This window comes from Choristoneura fumiferana, chromosome 4, assembly GCF_025370935.1.
Source record: "Choristoneura fumiferana chromosome 4, NRCan_CFum_1, whole genome shotgun sequence".
NCBI lineage: Eukaryota > Metazoa > Arthropoda > Insecta > Lepidoptera > Tortricidae > Choristoneura > Choristoneura fumiferana.
This window is the reverse complement of record NC_133475.1, coordinates 9,964,811-9,985,134: the sequence shown is the minus strand read 5'-3', so window position 1 is coordinate 9,985,134 and position 20,324 is coordinate 9,964,811. Positions and strand designations below refer to the sequence as shown.

At 35.6% G+C, this 20,324-nt stretch overlaps 2 protein-coding genes across 13 annotated transcripts in view; one reads left to right on the top strand and one right to left on the bottom strand.

Moving 5' to 3' along the window:
* The window catches only part of LOC141427433 (putative sodium-dependent multivitamin transporter), a 214,150-nt gene that overhangs the window by 55,842 nt on the left and 137,984 nt on the right, over nt 1-20,324 (bottom strand). The gene's annotated exons all lie outside the window — the stretch shown is intronic.
* CAP (Cbl-associated protein) overlaps nt 1-20,324 on the top strand; it is a 183,878-nt gene that overhangs the window by 72,942 nt on the left and 90,612 nt on the right. For 6 of the 12 annotated variants that reach the window (XM_074086862.1, XM_074086863.1, XM_074086861.1 and 3 more), the window contains one exon: nt 1,321-1,404. In XM_074086862.1, coding sequence (XP_073942963.1) covers nt 1,321-1,404 — 84 coding nt within the window. Of the gene's footprint in view, nt 1-1,320; nt 1,405-10,249; nt 14,242-20,324 lie in introns of those variants that run through there. The other 6 variants (XM_074086856.1, XM_074086860.1, XM_074086859.1 and 3 more) reach the window with 2 other exon arrangements.

The window sequence follows — 20,324 nt, the reverse complement described above, 5'->3', positions numbered from 1 at the left end:
ATTATGGTCAAACGAATTTTAATCTTAGTTTAAGTATGTACTTAGCTCAATCGTGTAAAAATTACTATTAATAAGTAGAATATTTTATATTCAGAAGTACCTCTGATACGTGACGCTGCGCATGAATAAATAGGTAGTGTTATAATTACCGTAAAAATCGCAATAATCTTTACCGTATTTTATAAAAAAAGCCGCGATATACAGAAGAACAGCTTCAATATAATATTTCATCTACCAAATTGAGCTGAAAAATTGAAAGAGTTCGTTCATTATCAAAAGTGCCAGCTGCAACTTTCGGCAACTTTGACGTAATACCGCTCTCGACGGAATGGTTTCGGTCAATGTAATTAATCCATCCCGCTTTTCACCACTGTCGTGTTTGGTAAACATTTGACTTGGTTTAAAAGAATTAAAAATTTACAAAGTAAGTGAATATTCGAACGTTTTGACCGCTAGGTTAATCGTTGGTACAATCCCACTTTTATAAGCATAACTGAAGAACAAGTCGCAGTAGATTTAGCATCGGTGTTGCCTCTAGGTTTCATAAAAAAAATAACCCTAATCATAATTTTTTTTATAATACTCGCCGAAACGTGAATGAGGAACAAAAAAGGCCGCAAACGCTGAATATTTACCCAAATAGAAGCTTTGATAAAAAATCATTCAAAGAGATAATTATTTATGTGTTACGTATACATGTACTAGAGCGTACCCACAAAGAACAACATTCTTAGAAATGAGCTATGTTTTTTTTTAATAAAAAATTATGAAGAATAATCAGTGGGAATACTTTAATATATATAGTCAGAATTGAAACTAACTTCGCTTTTGTAGGTATTTGGTAAATAATATCTTTTGTTGATCTTGTATGACGTTATCTATGTGAATGTAAAAGTACCTACAAGGTGCAAAAGTGAGGAGCTACTTTTGTTACTCCTTGTAGAGCTGGTGTGTAAATCTTCAATTTGTAACTGTAGTGAGAGAGTTAGAGGGAAACTTAGTCCATGTAAAGTCAACACTTTACTCACGCTACTCGTAGCATATCTCTTAAGTGTAATTCCAAAAAAGCTGCACACCAATTATTTCATGAATCTATACATTAAGTGTAGACATATGTACATATTATGTATAACAACTGCCAGCAAATGCCTATTCTTCCTACTTTATCTTCAAACTAGCTTTATTGCGTGGGAATTTTAGGAAATCCCTTCTCAATACACTTTTATTATTCTAAAGGAATATTTTTGTAAATTTGCAGTGAGATATAGATTACAATAGGTTTTTTTTTCATATTTTTGACATTATGTTTTTATTTTTTAGCCGAGGCATCGAATGACGTAGTGACCGCCAAGCCGCCGGCGACGCCAACTGCGCCCGCGCCGGTACTCAGCCCCACCGCGAAACGTGAGTCTCAATTGTTTTACCCATTCTCGTGTTACGTTTTTGACCCACACCTTTTGTCCGCTGTATGAGTAACCTGTTTTAGTGAGCTTAAACAGACATATAAATAAATGACATTGCGTTCGTATGAATCAGTTCGAAGTTAGGTTTCTGCATCTGAAATTATGCCTATATACGAGTAATTGAAAAATAGTATCACTTCCTAAATACCTAGTCTTCTATTGTACGGTCGAATGAATATATATATATACAGCCATAGCGTCATAATATGTATACATCGACCTTATGTTTAGTGGCATAAAGGTGTATATATTGTATTCCAATGCAATTTATGACAAACGTAAATAAAGACGCCATTAACCCGACCGTTGACATTTAGCGATGTGAAACCTAGAACCTATTGCAACATAATTTATCTGTTCAGTTAATCGATTATTTATTAAATGATCAAGGTATTTTTGTCTATTTTATTATTTACAATACTTAATTTAATTACAAACACTGTTTATTCAATTATAAAAGCAGTAACTATTTTTTAATTTTAAGGAAAGTAAATCAAAATCGCTTATTTATCCGCGCATTACTCGATTTAAAAAAAAGTGTCAAATTTTCCACCATCTCTACGCTAGTCTATGCTACTACAGATTATACACATGTTTCAATCAAGAAATAACGTCAGATTTTAACGAAGATTTTTCAAATGAAAAAGAAATATTAAAATCAAGTGAATTTTGGTGAAAAAAGTGATTAGACATCTAGTTAAAAGACACGAATTATAGATAAATGTGTTATTATATTTTTGACGTCTTTGTAACGTAATATATATTTATGCTTTTAACCGTACACGGTTGTAGTTTTAAGTATGAAATAAATGCGGTGCTTATTTATATTTGAGGCCAGTAAATTAACTTAATGTAACTATACCCACTACTTATGTAACTGTCGCCACTCCAATGTCCTTTATTTAATTTAAAAACTGTTTAAAATGCTGCACATATTCCATAGGCATACATTATACAACAAGGAACAAGGTACTGGGATATATTATGCCCGGGCGATATTAGCAAGTGAAATGCCCGATTGTAATACGACGACCTCCCGCTTGCCTTGTCCGGCTTTCTGAAAATCATATGCCGGGTAGTTCTGCTAAGTTAACAGACTGACAAGAATAGATAAGAGAAGTTATTGTCTAGGTTTGTGTCTTATTTGTATTTCTAATTTGTTTATGGGATACCTGGAAAGGAGATGCGTACGACATAAACGAAATACTTAATTTAGCTAAAAAATTGGGCTTTATTCGACATGTGCGTCTCTATATTACGTAAGTTCCTATGTTAAATTTGACTAGTATTTATCACTAGACTTTGATATTTACCTTGAAACCGTAAATGTACTTACCTAGTGTCGAGTCTAGTAGGTTTTAAATCCAAATAACATTTATGATGCCGCGTTTCAGTCTAGTTTTCAACGTAAAGCCGGAAAGTTTTTGCTTTTTATTTTTCTGATAGCTGTTATGACCAGGGGGGCTACCACAAAATTCGAAAATTGAAGTTCGTTTCGTACCGTCCCTCTCACTCTAGTATTAAATAATATTAGCGTCAGCGGGACGGCAAGATACGAAGTTTGAATTTTGCTAATTAGTTTGAACTAATTTCAGCTTGATGTTGACTTGTTTAACACCCTTTATAACTACATACTCGTATAAGAAAGAACCTCTTAAAAACGCAAATCATTTAAAAGTCAACGTTTTACTTCTGAGATATATTTTTTTTAATTTATCTTTGTTTTCTCGTCTTGTAGTTGAATGTATTTAAGTACGTTTTTGTATTTTAAGCGCACAGCTCTTTTCAGCTGTTCTCGCGCTCTCGAAAATGATGACAGTAAATTTAAAACTTTATTTACTCGACGGCAACGTAAAATTGACCGCGTTGACCGCAATTTTAAATAGAATGACCCTTTCAATTCACCAGATTGGTCGATCTAGTTCCCACGGTGAACTTGTAGGTAGGTAATTCCCTTTAATACTAGATTTGGTACCATTATTAAATATACCAGAGTATACAAATAGATATCTATTAAAAGCTAGTCAGGTTATAACGATGTTTATTTTTTCCCCAATATTCATAAATCTGAATTTTCGTAACCTCAAAATGTAGTATGCCATTTTGAACACTTAAATCGCTTAAAAAATATTAGGTTTCAACAATATTGTTACCTACTGAAAAAATATTATTTCAGAATCATTCAAGTATTAATTTATTTAACAAAATGAACTCGGAATGGGGAAGGAATGAATCTTTACGTAGTATAAACTAAATTCACATCCTACTGTCTGTCCCTCTGTATGTACCTTACCTATGTATGTACAGTCCTCATCATCATCATCATCATCATATCAGCCGAAAGACGTCTACTGCTGGACATAGGCCTCCCTGTACAGTCGCTATCAGATATTTCGGAGCGGGCAAGTGATCAAAAATATCGGAACATGTACTCTATTAAGGTATTAGACCCTACCTTGTACCTACGCTTAAATTTTAATGCAGTCTTCACCATCAGTTAAATATTTTTAACGGAAGGCTTATAGTTTAGTAAGTATAATACGTATGGCTTCGCCCGGGTGTAGCTTTGGGAACAATACAATACAATTTACTCTTTATTGTACACCAGAAATAGTAAGCGACCTTTTGTTTTTCAAAGTTGCACCGTTACAAGTTAATACTGTTAAAGTCAAATTAAAAAAAGCAGAATTTAAAAATAGAACAAAAATAAGGAGTACATATATGTAGTTCATCAAAGTTTCCATCGTATTTTATCGGAAAAGTTCGTATTTAGCATGCTCTCTCATTACATAGTTTCAGTACCCATCGCACAGCAGCACATTTTCATTTTGACATTTGACACTAGGTAAATAATTAAATTCCATGATATTGCATAATATGGAAATATTACTCACTTAATACAATAATTGATTGACACTTTTATGTGCCGTCGTATTCCGATTAAGATCCGACTTTCCCCGATGGAAAACCGTTATGCACTAGGTACATCTGTTCCTGTATGTCATAGGTTCGGCTCAAACTTTTTAAAGCGTATTGTCTCATCTAGATATTTCGACAATACAGGAGCAATGTCTCACACACGCAAGACACATTCACCTATAACCCCTTGAATGCGTGCCAAAAAAGAGCGCCACCACTGCGGCCGATTTGGCACAGTGGCCCGGATTTGTGTGGCGATTATGTCATGCGCTATTTGAATGTCCGTTTGTTTTTCCACAGTCGGAGCTAAATAATTCCACTTTTTATTGCAATCGGTTTCGTATGCAGTTATTTTTGGCTTAAGTCGAAGGTCACGTGCGTCCAATACAGTTGCATCGGAAATAAACAGGCGTATTTTATTCCACTTAATAAAATGTTTTGTCTCTAAATGCGATAGCACAAGCGAAAGTGTGTGTATCTCTATCTGTATGAATGCCTATCTCTTTCACACGAATAAGTACAGTTGGATAAATTTGGATGAAATTTGAAAACCATAGACAATAAAAAACTTTAAAAGCTAAAATACTCCAAAAAGTTGTGCAATCTTGCACAGGCACAATATGTAGTAAAAAAAATGTGATAGATTTTTTTTAAAGTTTGTACCTATATTGTTAATTTGCTTTTAATATAGTATTTACCTAGGTATAGTTACTTATTGTTTCTCAGTTTGGTTGAGATAGTATCTCCAGAGAATTTAAAAAGAGGGCTTACAAGTAAACGAGTTTAACTGTCAGTCTTTGAAGGTGGTAGGACCTTGTGCAAGGTCCGCCCGGATTGCTACCATCATCTTGCTCGCTAATCCTGCCGTGAAGCAGCAGTGCTTGCACTGTTGTGTTTCGGCGTGGAGAGTAAGACAGCCGGTGAAATTACTGGCACTTGAGGTATCCCATCTTAGGCCTCTAGGTTGGCAACGCATCTGCAATATCCCTGGTGTTGCAGATGTTTATGGGTGGTGGTGATCTCTTACCATCAGGAGATCCACTTGCTCGTTTGCCATCCAGTCGAAAAAAAAGTCTCATTCATAATTTATTCTTTGCAATTAACCTAAAGACTTGACCTGATTTTGTTTGAGAGTAAGGGAGGGTGGGGTAAATAGCACTTTATTGCGATTTCAGTTTTGCATTTCAATCTTTCATCGGTTTTATCATATGAATTAAATGGAGTGTTTCATTCAATTCATATGACATCACCCTGTACAGGTACAAGTATTAATTAAGTGTCATACATAACTTGGTATCAAAGTGTTTTTTTGACAATAATGAAAATGAAAAATGTGCAATACTTACAGACTTTTAGAATAGAATAAAAAAAGTATTTATTAACACACTTAGAGTAAAAGATACAATATTATTAATAAAATGAACATATTTATAATAAAAAAATAACATAATATGGTGCGTGTGAAGTTCCCAATCCGCACTGGGCCCGCGTGGGAACTATGGCCCAAGCCCTCTTGTTCTGAGAGGAGGTCTGTGCCCAGCAGTGGGACGTCTATAGGCTGGGATGATGAATTGTTACCTTATGGAATAGGTAGGTTTTATTGGAACAGTGCGTCATATGCCCCCAGTTTCCCCTAGTTTAATTCTATTTATAACGCCATCGGGAACTCGAACACAAAGCAGATTTTTAGATCAACAGTACTTACTTTTATTGAGAAAGTTGGAAGTCAAAGAACAACGAAAACTGCGCGCTTGTTACTCCCATTTAATCGGTTCGCTGCGGGATTCAAAAAATGAAGACTATCTTAATTCCACGGCTTCGCGTGCCTGTCTATACCCTCTTAGGAACTTAAGTGGGAGGAATTTAAGTAGGTTTCAAGTTGTATTGTATGTTGTATTAATTAAATAATTAAGGCTACAGTGTAAAATTAAATTCATAAGGTCATGCGATCAAAGGACAGCCTTTTGAAAGTGTGTTTTATTACACAAAGATCGTGAGTAATTTTTTGCTTATAAAATATTTACTGTCAAATTAGAGATTGCTTATTAAAAAAAAGTGCCTGGTCAAACAAGCAAATATATAACTTAGCGTATAGTGGTTGTTCAGCTATTTGTTAAGAGGATATACTTTAATTGAAAATAGGCATCTCGAAATTGTATTTTCAAGCAGAAAAACGCCACATGAAGTAAACGTAAAAGAGGTTGAAACGTCGAGGTAAATATTATTCGTGTGTTTTAGCGTGATAAGTCCCGTTTGTGGTATTTTGACTATCGTTAGAGCAGTTTCTAATAATTCAAAAATACAAGCTGCTGTCTACATATTTGTCTGCGACCCGGGGGAACTTAACACTTTCCAGGGATAAAGCTCCCGCGTGTTGCAGCAGCCGCCGAGTCGTGTTGCTTCCAGAAGAAGGGTTACGGATTAGCCCGAAACATGTAGAGCTAAACTCGATTTCATACGTGAGTTATCCGTTATGGTATCATTTAAAACGAGCAGTACCTAGTGAGGTTTTCTATCATTATAGAATTTGCTTATAGTATAATTGTTTACTTTCAACCAATCACAGACTTTCTCGCAAACAGCCGTGTAATAGCTACCAAATTAGTTTATTCAAGCGTCGCTAGAAACAACGTCAAACGTGAAATCTATTAGCTTTAATTTCATTGAAATCCCACAAATGCATTGTCGGAAATATGCTCAAATTAGATTTCATGTGGTGGCATATTACACGGAACCAGTGGATACATATGCCCATCGAGAAGTCAAACAGTGCAACAGAAATTTATATCTTTAAAAGTAACGTGACTGACTGATTGATTAACAGACAACGCACGGTCTAATTTTATTATATTGTTTGCTAATTCCGCGCAAATGTTATTTTGCCGTCTTTCTTTCATAAATAACGAGAGCTAACACACGATAAAGCTTGTGCTAAGTTTGTTTGATGTTTTGCAAAAACCACTACGATAATTGCTAGGTTACACTGTGTTGCCGGCCCAAAGTCAAGGATGCAGAGTACTAGAGTTGGGCAAGCCAATATTAATTATCGGTAGTAAATGACCAGTCATTTCATCAAATAATTAACAAAACTAAATTGTGTTTAGATATAGGTATTTGTTACGAGAAGTACTACACCGTGTTTTTTTTTTCAAATATATTTGCGGTGAAGGAAAACATCGTGAAGAAACCTGCATAAACCTTCGAAACAATTCAATGCTGCGTGTGAAGTTCCCAATCCGCACTGGCCCGCGTGAGAATTATGGCCCAAGCCCTCTTGTTCTAAGAGGAGGCATGTGCCCAGCAGTGGGACGTATATAGGCTGGGATGGTATGGGTGTCAAAATATCGGGAACTCATTACAAATAAATACGGTTTACATATTGTAAAAAAATCTAATATAATAAAACGTAAATCCCTGAAATTTTTTACATTAGATACCTACCTACTTACATAAAAAAGAAAATACCCATTTTTATTTTAGTAACCTTCCTTCAGGCTGTCGGGTAAAAAGAGACTTTGTTCCGTGTAAAGTAAAAACTATCGCGAATAATCAGTGAAAGCACGGTTAAATTTACTAATTTTTTGCAGAATTTGATTGTCTATATACTATATTAGATAATTCCTCTGTCTCTGCGCATACTCCTAAAATCCATTGTTATGATTTGAAACCACAGACATGCTACCAAGATGGATTTAGTAAGGCATTTAGTAAGGCACTGGACCGAGCCTGTAACATTTTTACGTCAAGAAAGTCATTTATACGAAATCCACAAACCGAGCGATACTGTAAAGTATGCAAAGTATGGCGCGGCAATTCGGCAATGCGTTTCAAAACATCAACTTTAATTGACAGAAGTTCAATCATAAATTTGATTGACAGTAAACATAATATTAGATGAAAAATGCTTTTTATCTGTCTAATACCTTTGAACGAGCATTTTTCGTGCATTAATTTATTTCGGGAATCTTGGAAACAGCTTTAACGATTTGGATAAAAAATTTTAGGTATGTGGCTGTTTCGAGGATGAAAAATCCGATCTAGCTTGTCGTCTAGATACTTTACATAGATGATGATAAAATTATAAAAGTGGAATATATTTACATAAAGGAGTTATGTTTGTGTATTACACACCTAAGTAGCTGCCCGCCCCGGATTTTCACGGGTGTAAAATGTGCTGTGTCACTTACTGACTTTCTTTTTTATATTGGGACTTTTAACCCAATTTTTTCACTTTTCCAACCATTTTTAGATTTTTCCTCTTATACAAACCTTGTCCTAACAAGTACAAACACAACAAAAAAAAAGAATTAGCCAAACAGGTGCAGTCGTTCCGAAGTGATGCGTCATGTCATGAATCTACCCATGTATGCATTCGGCAATTGATTTAATTGTTCATATACATATAAATACCTCGATATTGTTCATTTTAAGCAATTCAGGTACAATGCCAACAACGCGTAGGTACTTTAGTATGTTAATATTTTATAGATACTAAAACAATTTAAACAATATATTACGAGTAACGTAAATTCAGGAAAATTTTCAACATTCATTTAAGAACTATCATTGATTCTTCAAATTTATAAGGCAGTGCATTTTCCTCTAAAACTGCTATAAATACCTGTTACATCAAGCATCACACTGATAGTGGAAGTGGTCAATCAGTCGAGACACCCGCTCCATGATAGGGGCTAGACCACTTTTAGTCAGCCTTCCAACTACGAGTACGTAACTCCATTTCCTGAGCCAGCACACCTACATGTGCAATGCCGTTCTTTAAAAATAACCATCGCAGTACCTCTCGAAGTTTCGCAATTTGCCGCAACTGTAGTTGGGGCTTTTTATAAACAAATAAGGCGTGTATTTCACCTGTTTCTGGACGGTCTATTTGGGCAACTCGCCTGCTACTTTATTAACTGAAGAAACGGTTACTGAAGTGTTTTAACTATTTATTTATATCTCATTCCATCCGTTAAATTATTATGCATGATTTAGGATGAAAGCTGACTTGCATTTTTATGTATCTGTAATTCTTACTCAAACATGCGACAATAAATGTCTGACTCTATGTTTGCTACCTTTTTACTCCTAAACTACTGAACCAATTTAAATGAACTTTGGTATGAAGATAGTTTTAGACCCTGGAAAGGACATGAAAAAGGTTTTTATGCCGGAAAATTATGCAAGTTCTGCGGGATGGCGATAAACGAATTTTTTGCAGGCAATAGCTAGTAAGTACTCGTAACACGCAACACAAAAATACAGCAGCTTTTATCACTGATGTGCAAGCTAATCAAATCACTAAACGACCGTTTTGTGCCGTATCTTATCAAAGAAAATGATGAGAGTCATTGAAAAACGTCTCTTTAAATGCACGAAAAGAGATTACTATGAAGGAATTTTTGCTCTGGTAATGACTTGTTCGTAGGAAGGAGAAATGCTCATAGAGTGGTTTCCACGTAATTGAGGAAACGGGTACAGAGAGGAAATAAAGTTTTGAAGACTCGCAAGACATCCTTCAACGTCGACTCTAGAAATTTCTACGTTAAAGCGAAAAAAGTGCTAGAAAATCACACTTAAATTTATGACAGTAACAAACACACTTTCAATTTAAACACAAGTTTAAAATTCCTGCTTAAGTTTGGTGCGTTTGTGCTCCGCGTTAGGAATGTTAACCTTCACACAAATTAAACGTTGATAATTTTGAAGCGTCCCAACCTAACCCTTATAAGTCATCCTATTCCAAGCCATTGTTTTTAAAGTTATGCCCCGTTAGCGTCCCTAAATAGTGGAAGTGTGTGCGTGCAATATTAATTAGCAATACGATTTACATAGTGCACGATAAACCCGGCGTACGCGCCGCCGGCGCTCACTCCCCTCGCTCGGGCAGCGTCGGCCGCCGCGCGCGCACCTCTCGCACGTCCGCGTAAAAATAAAGTCGCTCTCGTACTTCAACTCATTTATAATTATCAGTAAATCGCGGCGCGAGCGCACGACTGCCGCGGACAGTGACCGCTTGCTGAAAAGAAAAATCGCAAACCCTCCCGACCCGCACGCCGGGCCCTTTAACGCAAACTCCCTAACGTCGCGACGAACTATCCCGTCTAAAATCGCCACTCCTACGCAGTAGACACCGGTGCCGCGGGACGCGCAAAGCCGCGTTTGATTGGACGCCGCGTGTGATTGTGATAACGTTGTGTCAGTGATAAAGATTACGATTCGTATTTAAATATGCCTGATAAATCTAAACGACGTAAGAACAATAAAAATAAGCGAAATAAACACAAGAACAAGCAAGATTCAAATCAGATCAGTAATGTTGAAACGTCGAACACGGAATCGTTCAATGCGTCAGTTGACGGAGATCAAGAAGAATGTGAAGTGAATAAACAAGTTGATGAGTATGCAAACTTGTCTTTATCAAATGATGTGTTAGTTAAAAATGAAGATATACGTAACAAAAATTCGGATACGTTACAAAAATGTAATCAAGATTTAAACTGCAACAGTGTCGATTTGCCTGATTTAAACACTCCTGTGATAAATAACAAAATGTGTGATGAAGTTGTAATTGATTCAACTGTCAATAATCTTCAATGTACTGAACCGTATGTCGTAGAATCTCCCGAGCCGTCGGCCAAAACCAAAACTAAGCTAAACTCAAACATTAAAAGCAAAAGTCTAGATAACGATGACACTACAAAAATAGTTGAAATAACAGATGAATGCAATATTCAGTCAGATGAAGAAAACTCATCAATTTTAGTCAATGTGAATAACGCTTTAGTATCAGATGTTGACTCTGACATAGAATGGGAAAAAACTGACGAATTTCAAAATGCCCAAACAACTATACAAGACTTTATTGTTAACCCTTTAAATACTTGTGATATTCCTATTAGGATTACACATAATGATCCAAGTAGAACACCTTTAACACCAGAAGAAGAAGAGTGTTTACGCAACTGTTTAGAAAAATTACCTCTGACATCCCCGTCAAGTGATTCTTCAGAAATTATAATTCAAACTGTACAAGTTATAAATCATGGAGTCAAACATCGTCTTCGAAAGAAAGCTTCAGCAGATGACTTTATCTTTCAAAGACTTGGCCCTCCAAGAACTTTAGATGTCATTGATGAAGAAGGAAGTGGTGAATCATCAAAGAGTTCACGACGACAATCCTATTTGAGTGAGAAGAAAAATGATGTTGAAGATTTAGATGACGAAGTGTTTGAATCGGCTGTAAAGAAAGAAAAATATGTTACAAAAATGAATAAAAATGCATTCGGAAAGCAAATACAACAACAATGTGTGCTCGTTGATACAAAAATAAAAGACCCGGAAGTTACAGAAGCACGTGGGGACTGGTCAGTAACAAACACAGAAAAGATGTTTGGCGCTGAAGTAGTATATTTAACAGACACCTCAAGTAGTACAAGTTCCATCTATGATAACAGCGAAGAATGTGACGAAGGCGAAGAAACCGACGTCTCAGTGAGAATGATTACCCCGACTATTGAAGTTACAGACACGGAAACTTTATTGAAAGAAAGTTTTGTTTCAAATAGTGAAGCTGTTAATGATAAAACAGAAACACTAGTTAATGAGCTTCCAAATCAAGCCATACAGAACTCCGAAGATGTGATTCTTCCTAGTTCTCACGAAATAGTTGTTCTATCAACTGATAATATAAAAACTAATTTAACTGTTAAAGATGTTCCATCTGAGAACGAGAGTGCTGAGTGTAATAATGATGACAGTAATCTACAAACTAGTAAAAATGGTGAACCACCAATCGCTCAAAGAACTGGCAATGAATATGACTTAGAAATGAAAGTCTTAAAATGTGAATTAAATGATGCTATAAATAATTTGATAAAAGAAGTTTCTTCTGATTCGGAATCATCAGAAAAAAATTGCAAAGAAGTATTAAATCGGCAGGATTCTTCAAGTAGTGTTGGTTCCTCCCAGTGTACGGCCAAATATAATCCCACCTATTCCTCTCTTAACGATGTTGCTAACATTGTGCATGATGATATGTGCGATAACTCAACAAACACCCAAAACACATCGCAACCTAATAATACAAGCCATGTTAAAGATGTGTTTGAATGTGTTACAGGAATCACCGCACTATCTGAAAACGAAGCTAATAACGAGCCACCATCGTTAAAGGATTTATGCGTAAAAAAGGTAGCTACATTTCCTTATGGTGATAAAATACTAGAGGAGTTGGCTTCTGTGTCGAAGCAACTTCAGAACATAACCATTTACGGTCATCACTCCAATAGACAAGAAAAACTGAACGATACATATTTAGAAAAAGCAAAACAACTGCAACAAACTGAGAAAATGCCTTGCTATCCATTACCGGATGTATCATCTATTGAGAAAGTTTCTCTACCTGCTAAGGAAAAAAATCATGTACCACCTCCGATACAACCGCGTAATTCATCGTTAAAAATATCTCAGGATGAAAACCACTGGGTAGGAATACCAACTGAAACTGAACCTGTTTATGTTTGCTTTTCACCTTCGCAAAAAATGTTAATGGAAAAGACCAACACAGTGATAACAAAACAAGAAGCCAGTCAATTAGTTGACATGCACAAAAAGTATGTAGATAGAAGAGGGTATAACGAAAATAATGACAAAGAGCAAAGAAAAGAAAATCAACGACCTGACAAAACTCCTGTTATACCATTTAAATCTCAAACGGGGTCTCGTTTATTGGCACTGATAAGAGATCCAGCTGTTACTGAAAATATAACTTCCATGAAAACAAGAAATCAACTACAAATTATTGACGAAGTGCAGCATATTGACAAAACATCACATAAAAAATACAATACACATACACATTTTGGTTCGGTTCAGGAATTTTCTAGTAATTTTAGACCGATCCCTCCACCAAGAACGCGAAAGTTTTCCTCTTCAGTCTATGAAAGTGATGAAAGTTCTGATTTTACTGATAGTTCATTTCGCTCTATCAAAAACGAGAGAAAAATATTTCATTTCTCTACCGGTAATTTAAGCAAAGAAATTGAAAACGATATTTCGTCTATACAGAACATGCATCGCTATTACACAGACGTACGAGATAATTTAAAAGACCAAAAGTCCCCCAGGAGACCCTCATTGCCTAAAGATTTATGTGACCAGCAAATGGAATACATTCGAAGAAAGGAAAAAGAAGTGGAGGCAGAAATTCATCGTCTAGAAAATGAAAAACTCAATATTCCTGAACCGCAAATGCAAGGGCCTAGAGCTCCATTATATTCAGAATCTAAAATGTGGGATGAAAAAATCACACGCACCAGCCACCACAGTATGCTGCTTCAAAAAGATTCAGATTTGAAAATAAGCGGTCCAAAATTACCTAAAGCTTCGGAGAATAAAGGAAAATTATCTGTATTTAGTCGAAGCCAAGAAGAATTACTTCGTGATAAAATGTACTCAGAATACGTTAGTCAAATGGCAGAGCGTGAAGAAAGAAGACAACAAAAGGTCATTAAGATTACAAATAATACTAACAGTAAACCTATATCTATTCCTGACGACATTTCTAAGAGTATGCCAAGTTTAGACTTTCTTGACTCTAAAGTAAATAACAGGATCGAAAAAGAATTCATCTGGAAAGCTAGACAAAGGTGGAATAAATTGGGTATTAAGGATCCTGAAACTGAAGACGAAAAAGAAGAGACGAATAAAGATGTTTATAAAGAGCCAAAAGTAATAGAACATAAAATAAAAGTGATTGAAGGTGGCGAGGAAAGGGATGTGAAGAAACTGCCAAGCCATTTGCAAGAATTTGTGCGTTTCACAGTAAAGGACTCCGACAAGGGGAAAAGCAGTCCTGGTGAGTCCAGTACTGGACCCGCATCCTCGCACGTTATAGTATTGTGTGCAGTGATTATTCTAGTGTTAGCTGTTGGCAAGTTATTTTTGCGAATGTTGCGAAATAAGTGATAACTAACCCAGTAATCTTTAATAAAACTATATTAACTTTTGTAAATAGCCTAGTATGTGTTTACTCGCTGTGTGTGCCGTTGCATGAGTGTTAAACATTTAACGATTGAATTTATTTTGTTTCGTCTGAAACCAGTTATAGAATAGAACCCTGGATTGATCGTATCAAAAAGGTGAGTATCCCGTTCCTACATTTTCCGAACCTCGATGTAGAAGGTACTTATGTACTCGTATGCATGATTCAGTATTTTACGTCAAGACATATATCAACTCACAATTGGATTGAAATAGATTTATTACAGACATGTATTGAGATATCTAACGCTGAACATCCACAATAAGCTTGATATTATCAATTTTATGAACATGCACGTACTCTTACAATGTTGATATGGATATTTGCCAAAGAATGTAAAATTAGAACGATTTAATAAAAGTCCTTTGTTACGTTATTTCTTGAAATTCACTTGGCGGTTTGACTCACAAAGACATTTTAAAAGTGCATGGTCAGTACAAAAGAGAGTTTCAACAACAAGCAGCAAGTGAATCAACCCACGACCATTTACTAGAGTCAAAAAGTAGAGCAGCTAGATTAAACGCACCGTACGTTCATAGATATTATACAGATATATTTTACGACAGTCAGTAGCCAAGCATACTTATGTACGTTAATAAGTTTATCTTCATTTATGATGATTTAAAAATAATTTGCAAAATCAATAATAAATATTAAATCATCGTTATTCAACACCACACCCAGAAACCTAGAATACAAATTCGTTTTGTAGGAATTGCTATTACCTACTGTCAGCCAGGAAAAGCTTCACTCAAACATAGGAAACGGATCAGATTCTCTTTCATATTTTCCTCGAAGATTTTTTCCGTTATTAATTTCTGACATGCTGCAACATGTGCGGGTATCGAATGTGACTGGAATTAGAACAAAAATTATCTCCTGAGTAGTTACGACGTCTGCTAAGTAGATTTTTTACAAGGAGGTCCGTTTCAATGTTGTGTTATTACATTACATTGAGCGTTTGAAGTGATAAAATGTGTTTATCTTTGAAATCTAGTATTTCAACATTTTCAACCCACTTGTTCGAGATAAGATATATATTATGCATATTCTAAAATATATACACTCATTAGAAAAACTAACGATTTCAGATTTTTGTGAAAACTTGTTTGGAGTAATATTTATCTCGTAGGTAGTAGTAACATCCATATAATTCTAAATTACCTACTGCTGTATAAGTTAAAGATCAGGTGACAGACAGACAGCTTGCAGCCCTGCGGCAAGGAGATAAATGTCTTATCACGTGAACACACACTAGCACACATTGATAAACACGATAATTGGATTAGACCATGCACAGAACCAAGTTAATTAAGTGATTAAAGGAGCATTTCACTCGATATTAATGCCGTTTTGATTGCAAATGACATAATTAGGATAAGTATCTACATAATATCTAGTCAAAGGCAAAATTAAGTGTTACGGTATTTCGTTGTAACAAATATTGTTTTGTTAGCTCTAAAGTAGAATGTAAGAACGCTGTATCCGTGCTTTTCTCAAGAATAAAACAAAATGAAACATTATTTTTTTAAACGATTAAACTTATAGTTTCATCAGTAATAGATTTTTAAAGATTAAGAACATTCCGTGGCATTTTTATTGGTATTGGAATATTAATAGGTCAGATGAGCCATACTTAAACTTTTTTGTACGGGCAAAAAAATATGTGGTCGCAGCTGCACCTTTAATTGTAAACAAATCATTGAAAGTCGAAATGGTTGAAACTAAATGTACCTATATTTCCACCATATGGGCAACTCATAGAAGCTAGGCGGGCCGCAGTTTGAGTATACTGGGTTCGATCACCATATATAATAATAATATCATGGGACACGACACCAATTGACCTAGTCCCAAACTAAGCAAAGCTTGTGCTATGGATACTAGGCAACGGATAAACATACTTATATAGATAAATACATGCTTAAATACATATTAAACATCCAACACCCGAGAACAAACATTCATATTATTCATACATATCTGCCCTGGCCGGGAATCGAACCCGGGAACTCAAGCTTTGTAGTCAGGTTCTCTAACCACTAGGCCCGGTCGTCTCAACGTATTATATGCGAGCAACTGTCGTATTTAATAGTTTGTTTACTAGTCTCCCTAGGGTGGGGAAAGTTCCTCACCTCACGTCTGAAAATAAATTAACAACACTTTATCGAAATTAACATGGAAAAATATGGCAGAATTCCACTCGAGGAGTCAAGTGCATCGTCCGTGAAAATATTTAGCCCGTCTAAATCCGTACAGCATGGCCTTTGGTGACGTGCGTACATACTTAGCGTATGACCACCGCCTCGTTCTTTACCACCGTCTATTCTTACCCCATTCACGAGACTGTACTGGCCAAGTATTGCGACCTTTTTACTTTAAATTATTCATACACGTGCACGTTATGTGTTGTTTGGATTGGGACTGTGAAATTCACTAAATTACCGTGAGAATTTGTAGAAATCTAATCATAGCCTACATTTTAAGTTGCATAGAATACCCGTAGAAGATGTCATGTGTCCATCCAGAGTTAGCGGTTGAGAATTTGGAATTTTGCACTGTGCCTCGATGAAATTATAATGATATTGTGAAAATATCGGAATAAAAACAGCCTTATGTTATTACCCGAGATCCAGCTATCTACATGGTAGATTTTATACAAATCTGTCCATGCAGCCCGTTTAGTGTCAAAGGAAACAAAAACACACACACTCTCTCTCTCTCTCTCTCTCTCTCTCTCACACACACACACACACACACACACACACACACACACACACACACATAGACAAACTTTCATTTTTATAACTCAGGTTGATAGAAAATTTATGAACTAATTTACTAAATTATACTCGCGTCAAATTTGTGTCGTTAGTAACAATGCGAAATATTTTACGAGTCGCTGTTTAATGATATTTTAAAAGTGCAAATTTTTTTTTTTCATCTTCTTAGAGGCTTTGATGAATTATGTGTAGGTAACTAGCAACGCACCCTGGCGTCACATGGATGTAGGTTTGGGGAGAGGAAGGTGGAAAATGTAAAGTGCTTTTAATTTGAAATACCTATAGAACTTTATTTTTCATAATTATCCATATTTTTATGTAACAAGTTAGATAAATAAAACTTTATAAAATGCAATAAAATAAAAAAACTTGCAAGTACAGCTCTACACCAATATCATAGGGTACATACGACAAAATTATATCTGTTTACAGTGGCCTTGCTCACAAATTTGCAATACAATAAAATACAATGATTCTTTATTGATTTATACTATTCCAAAGTTCTCGTTAAAGTAACTTACGGTTTACCAATTACACCCCTTCCACATTATTACTTCTGTACCAGGACTTGTACCAGTGCTGGTGATGTAGCAAGTAACAAAGGAAAATAAAACACAAACTCTTATTTTCGGCTCCGTCCAATAAATAGAGAGCTGGTGAAATAGATAGTGGCGAGAGCGACCTAAGTTTTATTTAATAGTAATTTTATTGGTAATGCGTTTGAACTCCGACACAATAACGGTCCGAGGGGTCCGTAGTGGCACTATCTAAATTTATCAATCGCTGTAAATTAAATTGTTCAATCTGGACCCCTGACCCGGCGGGCAATAAAGCTGGCATTTCAATTAACTTCGCGAGTGACTTTATAATGTACACAAGCTGACTATTCAACAATTTAATATTGATTATGCATTTTACAAGGGGATTTTATCTCATACATTTTTATTGCGTCGTAATGATTGTCAAAGTCAAAATATCTTTATTCAATTTAGGCTGTAACAAGCACTTAAGAATGTCAAAAAAATCTACCACCGGTTCGGAAAAACCTCTGTTGAGAAGAATCCGGCAAGAAACTCGACGAGGAATATTTTTTTAAAACAGATCTACAATTTTATTAAATGATATCTATTTAATGATATGTTTTCTGCATCGCTTACTATTTCTGGTGTACAATAAAGAGTCATTGTATTGTATTGTACCTACATCACAAGTATTTAACACAACTTTATTTTAACCAGTTAATTAGTTTTTTAACTCTACATACATGAAGTAGGTATCATGAGGTAGGTAGGTGGGGTAGGTAGGAGTCTAATAGTGCCAACAATTTTCGCTCTTTTAGACTCCAAGTGCCGGCTAAGCACTAGCAGATGTTCCTGCACTCCGATTTCTGGCCAGAGGTCTTCCGTCGCTTTAGGGAAGCAAGGATAAAAGCCCTATATAACTTTTTTTTTGTTTTTAATGTCTTTTTTGTGTTTTTTTGTAAGTATCATTTGAATTTTACAGCGCATTGGTTTTTCTGTAATGCTGTAATTTTTCATTGGCAATAAATAAATAAATATCAAATTTGTACCATTTTGCCTGTAATTTTTTTATTTTATTGTGGGTTCGGTTTGCAAATGCAAGCTCTTGGTTACATTATAAATTTAATAATCAAAACCATTTCAACTAACCTTGAAGAAACCTATAACATTTAACGACTCTCACACATTAGCATACATCTGTAATCTATGCTTCATTCTATTACGTAATATGATGATTTCGTTCTGGCAAACGCATTCTTGATGGTGTAAATAGCTTCCTTCCGTTCACGTCATTGCAAACGTCATTGGTAAATGATAGTCAGATTTCACCATAGGGTGTACGATTCCATTAAGGGATATGGCAGTGTCAGAAGTCAAAACAAATCTGCACAATGAATATTTGCATCATATCCGATCAAACTCTTTTAAAATGACAGGCCTGTGTTCCCTGATCGTTGTCTTCAAATCTAGGGTGAATGGGTATTTCTTAGGCAAACGTGCTCGATCTTATGTTACGAGTAGTCCACATCTTCGCTTTCAGGCGTGATTAGGGTATGCAAGCCTATTCCTATGTAAAAAAACAACTTCTAACTAAGATGATATTACAAATATGTAACTTTACGATACGTTACATAGGTTTAACAAAAAGGTGCCATTCATAAATTAGTGTTTTTCTTACGAAATAAGTAAGTGTAGTATTGAAGACACTAGAAGTCGGCTTTGTGAAAGCATCAAAGTAAAGTTCAAGATGATTAACAGAAAAGCACAGAGTTATAACACATATACAAAATTTTTAAAAATATAACTACTATCTACTTATTATTTACAAAACTTATACTAAATAGAAAATGTCTTCAAGGCTGCTGCTTTGGGGGGCCGTTCCTAGGAGGCTGGCAGCATTACCTCTCTGGATAGCTAGGCTGATGCGTTGTGCAAGGTAAGCACCAGCCCGCCGATCCCTTGAGGTATTACCAGCCGAGAAGATATCTGGTGGAAGAGCTGTTTTGACTCTGGCCCCCAAGGCCCCAGAGTTTCTACACCAAGTTCAAGATTACTAATGAGTTAAGGCTATCCCTCCATTCCAGGATTGGAAAGGACACAAGCAGAATCAGATAATCATATTAGTTTTTATTTAGGTTCCGTACCTGAGACGGCAAAAACTGAACCATTACAGGGTCACTTTGTTGTCCGTCTATCAAGACATTTTTTTTCAGAACCGCATAGAGGTATACAGTTATAGTAGATTGTTGCACCAAGCAGAAAGTTATTTATTATTGCACCGAGTGCGCGAGGGCGCCAGGTTGACCAACCAAACAAAGTTTTTTTTTTAATATACTTACTGTTTTTGGTAGGATTGTTAGAAACAATTTTATGTACGCAATCTGTTAAAAATTTCGTAAGACCGTCAGGTTGAGCAACCTAACACTAGATTTTTTTACACTATGCAGGCTAATTTTATAGCAAAAATACTTGTGTAACCTCTTTGGTGGTGCAATTTAAAAAAATCTAAAACAATGCATTAAAGGATTTTCATACATTTTTTCTGCTCTAGAGCAGAAAAGTCCCTCTTTGTGCTGGGTATTTAGTCCGGTTA